The sequence below is a fragment of the Oncorhynchus kisutch genome, linkage group LG24, assembly GCF_002021735.2.
Source record: "Oncorhynchus kisutch isolate 150728-3 linkage group LG24, Okis_V2, whole genome shotgun sequence".
NCBI classification, from domain to species: Eukaryota; Metazoa; Chordata; class Actinopteri; order Salmoniformes; family Salmonidae; genus Oncorhynchus; species Oncorhynchus kisutch.
The window spans coordinates 14,363,779-14,373,968 of NC_034197.2; the positions used below are offsets into that span (position 1 = coordinate 14,363,779).

Below are 10,190 nucleotides of genomic sequence, written 5' to 3' on the forward strand. Positions count from 1 at the left end.
AGAATCTGCACCTTTTGTTGTTGTTGACAGAACCTGTGGAGAGTGGAATCCCTAGAGGTACGAGGAAGATCTGGGATGATCATTTTTATGGAGTGTATCCGTATGATAGAGTATGTTATTAAGACTTTTTTTGCGTGCGTTTTCTTGTGAATATATTGTATGTCAAAGAGAATATTGTAACTTGTTGGGTATTTATTTAATTTGTAATTTCATTCCCATTAATTCCAATATTGAGCACTGGAGAAACCACATGTGTTCATTCTACCCTTGGGAAATCCACAAGAAAATACATTGAGTTCCACTTGTTGCATCACTTGGAGAATATACAAGACGCACATGTTTAACTGCAGTTTCAATAATGCCAAAATAAACAATAGGTGCTTTTCAATCATAGCATTGTGTTTTTCATGAGAATGAATTGTAGTGGGTGGTAGAAAGTTACATTCATAGGCCCATGTATATCAAATAGTTTTCCATAACATACCCTATACTAGGACTACACCATACTACTACCATAAGATTCCTGCATGTCAACCAAAAAATGTAGGATATCGCTGAACAGTTTAGAGAAGTTTGAGGTGTCTATTGTTTGTCATGCAGCAGCAACCCAACCTAACAATACTCTTGGGTTCTCTGTAAACTCCATTTGTTTTATCGGCCTTTGACTTGGTATGAAAAAGAACAATATGGTATATTATTGAGCTGTTGTTAAGACATGTGGGCCTTTCTGGCTCTAGGCAAGGCTTAGTTATAGAGAATAGATGTTTTTCTTTTCCTTCTCTGGGGAAGATCTAACAAAGGTTTGTGTCGAGAAAATGGCCACATAAATTACTAGTAAAATGGACGTGTTTTGGTGTATTTCTTATCTGCACAGCCTCTGCGGCCTCAGATTTACCGTGTCCATTTCAGGACATCCTCTCTCTTCCTTTCAAAGTCGCTTTCAAAGTCTAAAATGAATTTGATGGATTGCAATTTCACAAAGTCTACAAAGTCTGCACTTGCAATTATACTTTTGGCGTAGATGTTCTATCTATTTCTATGATTCATTTCCTAAAATAATCTAGCATTTTATGCCTCTTTCACAAACTCAATTTGTTCATCAGTTCTGTGGATTTGAAGCAATTTCCAGACTGAATGTTCTGTCTCTGAGAATCGAACACTACTCTGACGTTCTGAAGCCTTGTCACCCAAGGCTTACAAAATAGCTTAGAAGTTGTACTGTATGCCTGAAATCTGCACTTCTTTTTGACAAAACCAGGGAGAACTTGAAATCCCCGGGGAAAACAAGAAAATGCAGTCTGTGAATATCATTCTAAGACATCTGAGGTAACTGAATCTCTGGTTTGAACATTGTCCCATTGTCTTGTCTCAGCCAAAACTCCCAGTAAACAATGAAAATTATTTGTTAGTGATCAACCACAGTGATATAAGTGTAATTATAAATCTGTTATGACAAATGTTCCTAAATACAAGGCTGCATTATGTGGTCAAATCTATTGTTGTGGCTTCCTGAGAGGGCCATACTGACTACTGTCTGCATGTGCACAGAAAGGGATACATTTTACTTAGATTTATTACCGGCACAGAAGAGATTCCAGGCAAAGGAATGTGTTAGTAGATATATCAAAGTCATTTTTAAATACAGCTAAATCAGTCATGCACTCTTTTGCCCTTCCTGATTAGAAACCTGACCAGCCATAGCTGCTACACGATTACAGACATCTTTACCTGGGGGAAAGATCATCTGCCTGGTGATTTACATGTTGTGATTCTATCCACATTCCAGTCTTAGCAAATTAATGCTCTGCGTGTATGGGTAAACACTTTGAGATCTCATGAATACAAATATATTCATCTTTCCTGGATACTTAACAGAGAGTTTGAATGGCTTATGACTACAAAATATTAAATCAAATATTATTTTATTCACTAATTGAAAACGATCTGATGTGCAAACACCAATTAGTGGGGGGGAAAAAAATTGAGCTGCCTGTGTAAACTCAGCCATTGTCCAAAAGACAAATGGAATAGAAATGTCATTCACCACAAGGATCAACAAGGTGTCCCGCCAAAAGATCCCTTGCGATGTTCCGTGGTAAAAGAGCAATGCCCATCCATTATGGATTCAACTTCAAGTGTCTTAAAGACCAGCAGCCCCTCAGGAATATTGCATTGCAGTGAAGTGCTGCTGAACTATGTATCACACCGCATCTGTGAGCAGCAATATCATCCTGGGAGTGGAGCCTGAAAGAAAGTCTCCTGTATAAACCCTATTTCCCGCAGACTTCTATTGCTCTATGACTGCCTTCTATGCAGGACACATACTAGTCTTTGTGAAATTGCCTTTTGCTGCACAGTAATTGTTTTAAGCAGATGTCTTAGCCATATTGAAATATATAAAGTGTCATATGTCCTCTCTGCTCAGTCTAGAATATGCTTTACTTCCTTTCTTTGTGACTGAGGGGAGGGTGTGTTCAGCTGCTTTTTGCCCCAGAGAGCATGAGACATCAAGATAAAAAATGACAAGACATCTGTCAGATGCAGCGAAAACAATATAAAAACGTATCATCTGGGGATAACACATGTATTGATTTGTTAATCAATCAGCTGATCTTTCTGAATGTTAGGTGGATAACTATGTTTTTCCCGGGTTAGCATTCATACTACGTAAACCCAAGTTAGGACAATTATAGACACTGTCAGTCACCATGAGGAGATGGGATAAAAACATGAATCTTTTCATATGTCCATCCATTTGCAGAAGGGCAAATGTCATAATAGCTATCTGATGCTTTCAAGTCTAAGTCATAAACCTATAGCAAACATTTCAGATTAAATGTGTGGCCATCACACTGTACCCTGACCTTTTCATGTCGGGTTATATGTTTGGTTTTGTTGTTCGTGAACATCAGTGCTTTTTCAAATAGATGTAGATGTGTGGGAGAGAAATTGATACAGATTTAAATACTGTAAGGACATCATAGCCGTGTTCACAGGGAAATGTTCTTCCTACTGGCATTGAATGAAAGTATGTTTCCTGCTGTTCACTGTAGCTTACTACTTGAATTGTGTTACGCTTTTGAAATCCTTTCATCTCCCAAGTGGCTGAACACAGCCTGAAACATGTGGTCCAGATTAATATGGTCAAACTACCACCCCGGCACTGACAGAATGTGACTGGTGCTCAGTAAATCTGGGTGACAATGCCAACACATGGCCGAAATATTAATAAGATGGATGACATGTAGTTTCCTCCAGGACTGGTGTGTGATTTGCTCTGTGATTGATAGAAAGGGGCAACCTGTGAGCCACATGCTTAGGGAGAAAGTGTAGACAGATCACCCAAGCCACACGCACTGTTACTTTACTGAATAGGTCATCTGTACCAGTTTGTTGGCCAGCCTTGTCTGAAAACCCATTCTGTTATTCAATACGGAACGGAAGGAATTATATGGCCAACTTAGTCAATATCTATCGACTTAGGCAAGTCCCTGTTTGTTTCGGCAGGAAACACATATACGCTTCAGTTCTCTCTGAGCCAATGACGTTTGTGCCTCGGAAGGCTGCTTTTAATCTGCTGCTTGACTGGTTATAGTTCTGGAACTGGCAGTAAACAATCCTGAATATGCCTTCTGAACTTTCATCCGATGAACTCAAACATTATGTTATAAAACGGTTCGGTAGACTGCTAGTGTTAAAATGTTTTTATCTTGTTCTACCCTGAAAACCATTTTAATTGGACTTAGAAGCATAGATTAAAGCTAACAAAATGATCTGCCACCTCCCCCACCTTACCTCTGTTTATTAAAGCCTCAGAGCATACTGAAAAGAGATCTAAAACTAATTCAATGTGCTTAGACTCTTTAATTACTTTGATATTTTCTTTGCTGAAGAAATTCATTCTGATTGCCATCAAAATGGCCATTGCAGTAGCCTTGATAAAAATGATGGAGACTACAATGGGTGCTCTATTATTGAGACTACAATGGGTGCTCTATTATTGAGACTACAATGGGTGCTCTATTATTGAGATTACATGGGTGCTCTATTATTGAGACTACAATGGGTGCTCTATTATTGAGACTACAATGGGTGCTCTATTATTGAGATTACATGGGTGCTCTATTATTGAGACTACAATGGGTGCTCTATTATTGAGACTACAATAGGTGCTCTATTATTGAGACTACAATGGGTACTCTCACAGACTTTATTATGTCTGGTGTGTCTGATTGCCCAAATATGAAGTACACGCCTTTGGGTTTCTTTCCTCTTTGTTGTTAATGTCCAATAAATGTCTGAAATATAAACCTCTATATTCAAATAAATAAATCAACTAATACTTTGCAATTATCCTATACTGTCTGCTTCTCCTCATCCTCCTCACCTTTCTTCCTCTCAGCCTTCTTCTAGCTCTTTTTCATCATTGTATGCTTCTCAGGAAAATGCAACCTATAGTATACTGTACATACGGTCCATACAGGGATTAATTCAAAGAAACTGTAGACAACACTGAAAACTATGCCCTGTTAGAAACAAGGTGATAAAATACATAAGGTTTAACTGTCGGACATGAGCAGAAACAGACATAGACGCCTGAATGATGGCTTGTTTCTCAGTGTTACCTCAGTACATGATATTCCAGGCAATGCATAATTCATATTCAGACAGGGAAGAGGATTAATAACCATGAAATGAAAAAATAAAAAGAGACCATTTGAGTGGGCTCTTCAGTGCTGCATAATAGACATCCTGAAAACCAAAACAGATATGATTCACCTCTCCATACAGAATGGCTATTGTCTGTCTCTGCTGAGCCTTTGATTGTGCTGGTTTGAATCCTAATAGTGAGGAGGCAGACACCCTTGAGGGGCAAGAGGTGGATGAATTACTTCCATCCCTATCATAATGAGGCTTAGTAGGCTACATGTGAAAAGCATGGTGCAGAAGAGTGCCTTGTTGTCAGAGCGGCTTTGTATAACTGCATTAGTAGTCTTACAACACACATACCGTCTTAATGGTGTGGTGCACAGGTTATGCATGGCCATGGCTGGGTATGAGTGTCTACCCCGCCATCAATATTAAAATAATATGATTCCTCGGGAATAGACACCATCCATCAAAATAACATGTTGATATCAGTTTGGATAAAGGATGCACTACCCACATTATATTGCGGTATGTGAAAAAACAGTCTACAGTAAAGTCTAAAAGTTTGAGACTCAAACCTCTTGCAGTCAGAATGCCTCCCTTTTCATTCCATTCTTTCTATTTTAGTCGCTGCAGGCAATTTAGAGTAAAATTCATAAATGTGACCGGTGTAGCTAATCTCATCTGATGCAAATGTTTCGAAAAAAAACTATGTCCCTAGAAACCTCTTAAAATTCAGCTGAACCCCCCCCCACCCCCCACCACCACCCAGTGTGAAGCATACTAAATTTGATTGTGCAGAAAGGCTGCTAAAATCTTTAAGCAGTTATCTTGGTTTCAGAGAAAGAAGCTCATAGCACAGAGATTATGAACAGTAAGAATTATCCCTCTCTGGCTGCTTTAAATGTAGAGCTTGATGAGAAAGGAATGGCTCTTATAATGTCTAAAAGATTGGAAGAAATCTCTTCACCCCATAACCAGAATCCTGAGAAAAAAATATCTTAAGGCAGATTTGTATTTTATTTTTATGAACAGGATGGGGTGGACATAACCATAAACACTAATTAGGTTCAGCGGAATGCAATGTAAATGGACGTTTGTTGTAGTATGGATACTCCTCCATTGTTTATGACTGTCTATGATCATCACTGAGGCTGTGTGAGAAGACAATGTTGCTGTAACCTGGCAAGCATCTGAAGCAGAGCAGAGCTGCGTGACAGGTCCCCAGTATAGAACCACTATTTACCAAGCACAACATTACTGTCAAACCAACTGACACTGTTGAAGGGGGAGGGGAAGGGGGGGTCATCACCATGCAAACTGAAAGGGAATGTTTAGCTGATAAATGTATGCTTTCAAGGAAAATGTTACAGGGAAATTAATGAACTGGAATTTGAAAAAAAGTATTGAATAGAGTGTTTGTCTAAGCCTCTAAATATATTTTTCTTCCAAATGGGTCAATTTGAATGCAAATCTATAAAAGACGTTTTAACATCTTGGTGGGAAATCAAACAAGCACAAATTATAAAAGGAAATAACTAAAAGACAGTAGAGAAAAACAAGAGCAATCTAATACATTTTTATAGGCCTGAAATAGCCTAAATTTCAGTGATTGCAGCCAAAGATTTGAGCAGTGTGTTGGCGCTGTTCACTGGGGTGGTGCTGAAATTGATGGATGTCAAACTTGACTTGTGTTCATTTCCTACAGGATCTCAAACTGACCGGCAGTTTATGGAACCAGTAATCAACTGGGATGTTTTGAAAACAATTTGATGTACATGCCAATGTAAAGCTGGATATTTCCACTGCAGTCCATACAGTTTTTGAATGTTTGAGTTTCAGATTGTATAAACAATCAGGCCAGTTTCCTCCCAGTTTCCATTACTTAACTTTATAGCAAATAACTTGCCTGCTCGCTCTTCTACAAATATTGGACAAAAGCATGATGGTTGGTCACCTTTAATTCAATGAATTGCTCAAATTAATGACAAAAATCAAGTCCCCAAAAAGCCATGACTGTTATAGACATTGTTATAACCGGTATGAGAAAGTGCTGCATTTGAAAATGTAAAAAAGCTATATGCAATATATTAATAAAACATTCCATCTTCCACACTGTCACATTTTACAACAGGATTTACATGCTTCAACGTACATAGACCAGGTTTCAAGAGGCCAACAAGGAAATGTCAAACAAACCCACAACCTGCATGAAGGTGTTTTGATGATATTAGTCATGTGACTTTCAAGCCTTTACTTCCTGTAAATGACAGGAGTCCACAACTCAGAGGCTGCAGTCCTGTTGTTTATGTTTCTACCTGGATCTTCAATGATGAATTATAGTTATTGATTGACTAACTAGTCCATCCACCTGCTGCTCTAAGTTTGAATGAGTTTCTGATTAAAATGCTAAGATTAATACCAGGATAGTCTCCAACCCTCATGAGTTCTACAGCCAATATTTTAGATTGTTTGGTTGACTGAATGTCTTTTAACAAGCAGACAATGGGTTTTTTAACTAGAAACTCTCTACCTAAATATTAAGTGATATACTGTAGGTTTGAGCTGTGGTATAAGAATGTAAACTATAGAAGATGGTCAATACATTTCAACAGTAAATGACAAAGTGTATGTACAAGAAAAAAGTACATTAGTACTGACCTTTGACACATATGGTAAAAATACTGTACATCACATTAATGGTGACCCTACGCACATGGCCTTTATAAAACCTAATTTTACACAAAGAACTGCTCTCAATTTTGTCCTTCTGTCAGGCAATGCTGAACATAGTGCCGGTGTCCCCACAGTCATCTGTGAAGTTGACACTCTTAACACTAGTGTTACCAAAGCTGCTGACATCCTCCTGCTCTGTCTGCTCATGGCTCTCACGGGAAGAGTCTTTCACGACACTGTAATACACTGGCACACTGTACTTGATAACTTTCTCTGGGTCTTGGCCTTTGCACTTGCAAAGCTTTTTGAAGGCGGCCCGGAACTTCTGAGACATGAGGTTGTAGATGATAGGGTTGATGGCGCTGTTGACGTAGATGCACATGCGGCAGAAGAGCAAGAACCACGAGTTGAGGTAGGGTGGGTCCATGAATGAGTTGACCACCACCAGTGTCCGGTATGGCATCCAGAGCAAGGCGAAAAGAATCACCACCACTGCTAGCATCTTTGTAACCTAAATTATGGGGGGGGGGGGGGGGGGGGTTAGAAAAAATTGTGTTAAAATATTCAGGTTCTTCATAATACTGTAAATGTTACTACAGTGTCATAATAATTGACTCAAATGTTTCTGGTTGTTTGTTTGACTGATGAAAGGACTTTAGGACTACATTTCAAATTGCAAAGACAAAACTTTTTTTTTTCTGGCGTAGAGTTGAACAGTCTAATGATGGTAAACAAAGCTATAATTAACGTAAGGTGATAATAACAGGATGTTATGAACTTTGAAACCATTACTATGGGCCTGCTGCTGTATCTTCCACACTACATTGATGAACTATGCACTAGCCTGCATTGTGTAGATAAACTACACACTACATTGATGAACTATGCACTAGCCTGCATTGTGTAGATAAACTACACACTACATTGATGAACTATGCACTAGCCTGCATTGTGTAGATAAACTACACACTACATTGATGAACTATGCACTAGCCTGCATTGTGTAGATAAACTACACACTACATTGATGAACTATGCACTAGCCTGCATTGTGTAGATAAACTACACACTACATTGATGAACTATGCACTAGCCTGCATTGTGTAGATAAACAACACACTACATTGATGAACTATGCACTAGCCTGCATTGTGTAGATAAACTACACACTACATTGATGAACTATGCATTAGCCTGCATTGTGTACATAAACTACAAACTACATGGATAAACTTTCAAAGTGGAATTATTTTGTATATTGTAGCCTAAATTATTATTTGAACACATTTTGTATTTTGTCAATTTAAAAGTCTTTGATTACTATTTTCCACAATAATTCACAAAATGTAGCTTACCTGTTTTCTTGACGTCACTGCACCCTTGTTCGATTTGCACGACACCTTCACGTTGCTGGTGGATCGCCCCTGGTGTATAGAACCTTCACTTCTGTCGTTGAGATTGGTTGGCAAGGGGCTCATAAATAAAATCTTTGCGATAAGACCGTACAGTACAGTAGCCACAATGAGAGGGATGACGTAAAACAAAGTGAAGTCTAGAAAGTAAATTGGCATGTAGAGATTTCTTGAGACACGGTAGCCACAGCTGACCACCACCCCATCGGCGTAGACGGTTTCGTTCGTGTCCACTAAAAAGAACCACATTATGCAGTACAGCGAGGTGAAAATCCACACACATGCAATGATCCTCTTCGCCCGAGACACGGTGCAAATAAATTGCGCCTTGATCGAGTGGCAGATAGCAATGTAGCGCTCAATGGTGAAGGCTGTGATGGAGCACGATGATACATTGATACCCAGGTATTGCAGGTATGTGATGCAAAGGCACCCAGCGTAACCGTATATCCAAGAGTCGACTACTTCAGAAATATTAGGTAAACCTGCCGCTAGAAGGACGACAAGGTCCGCAATAGCCAGACTGACAAGATAACAGTTAGTAGGGGTCATCATGTGCTTGGTGCGCAGCACAACCAACACCACCATTATATTCCCCGCTATCCCAACACCGCATATTAGAAGTGCGAGAACAATTGTTACAACTTGCACTTCAATAGAGTTCTGTGGCATATTGATCAGAACTTCACTCTGTGTGAAATTTAAGACATCTTGAGAGGTGTCAGTAGTATTCTCCATGGTGTTTTACTGTTGGCACCTTTCTTCTGCTTTAATTTGCCTTGAGGTGGAACAGTTGACAAAAATCCTGAAAAAATATAGATACAAATTATTCTAAAATTGCCCAGAATATATACATGATATTTTTTCCCCTTCAAAATGAGATACAAATATAAGTCGATGACTATGTAATTTATCGTCTGAGATGACAAAGATATTTGAAATGAAATAGCTATTATCAAACAATTGCAATGATTGCTAAAAAAGGAGCTTACCATGGTTTGGAAAGGTCCGAGCTTCATAACTCAAGTCCATCTGATATCCACAGAGATAGTAAAACGACTAGTTGCCCTCTCAGTGGTGCTGTACCCCTCTCTGAGAGAGAAAGATATATATATATATATATATATATATATATATATATATATATATATATATATATATATATATATATATATATATATATACACATATATATATTTCTCTCTCTCTCCCTCTCTCTCTCTCTCTCTCTTTCTCTCTCTCTCTCTCTCTCTCTCTCTCTCTCTCTATCACTGTAAGGTTGTATTCAGCGCATGTGACTAATAAAATGCGATTTGATTTGATTTGACAACATAGTGCAAATTGCAGCAAAAATAGACTACAACTCAGCCTTGTCTAGTACCAGCAATGGCCATAGATTTAATGACCCACTATGTTGACACAATGGGTCCAAAAATGCTGGAATGCATGTCA

At 38.6% G+C, this 10,190-nt stretch overlaps 1 protein-coding gene across 1 annotated transcript; it reads right to left on the reverse strand.

Annotated features, from left to right (window-relative positions):
* Positions 1-6,593: 6,593 nt before the first annotated feature.
* Positions 6,594-9,543, reverse strand: LOC109869593 (thyrotropin-releasing hormone receptor). The gene is made up of 2 exons (XM_020459828.2): positions 8,682-9,543; positions 6,594-7,837 (listed from the first exon to the last, which is right to left on the reverse strand). The coding sequence occupies exons 1-2, from the start codon at positions 9,474-9,476 to the stop codon at positions 7,424-7,426; spliced, it is 1,209 nt and encodes a 402-aa protein (XP_020315417.1). The 5' UTR covers positions 9,477-9,543; the 3' UTR covers positions 6,594-7,423.
* Positions 9,544-10,190: the final 647 nt, after the last annotated feature.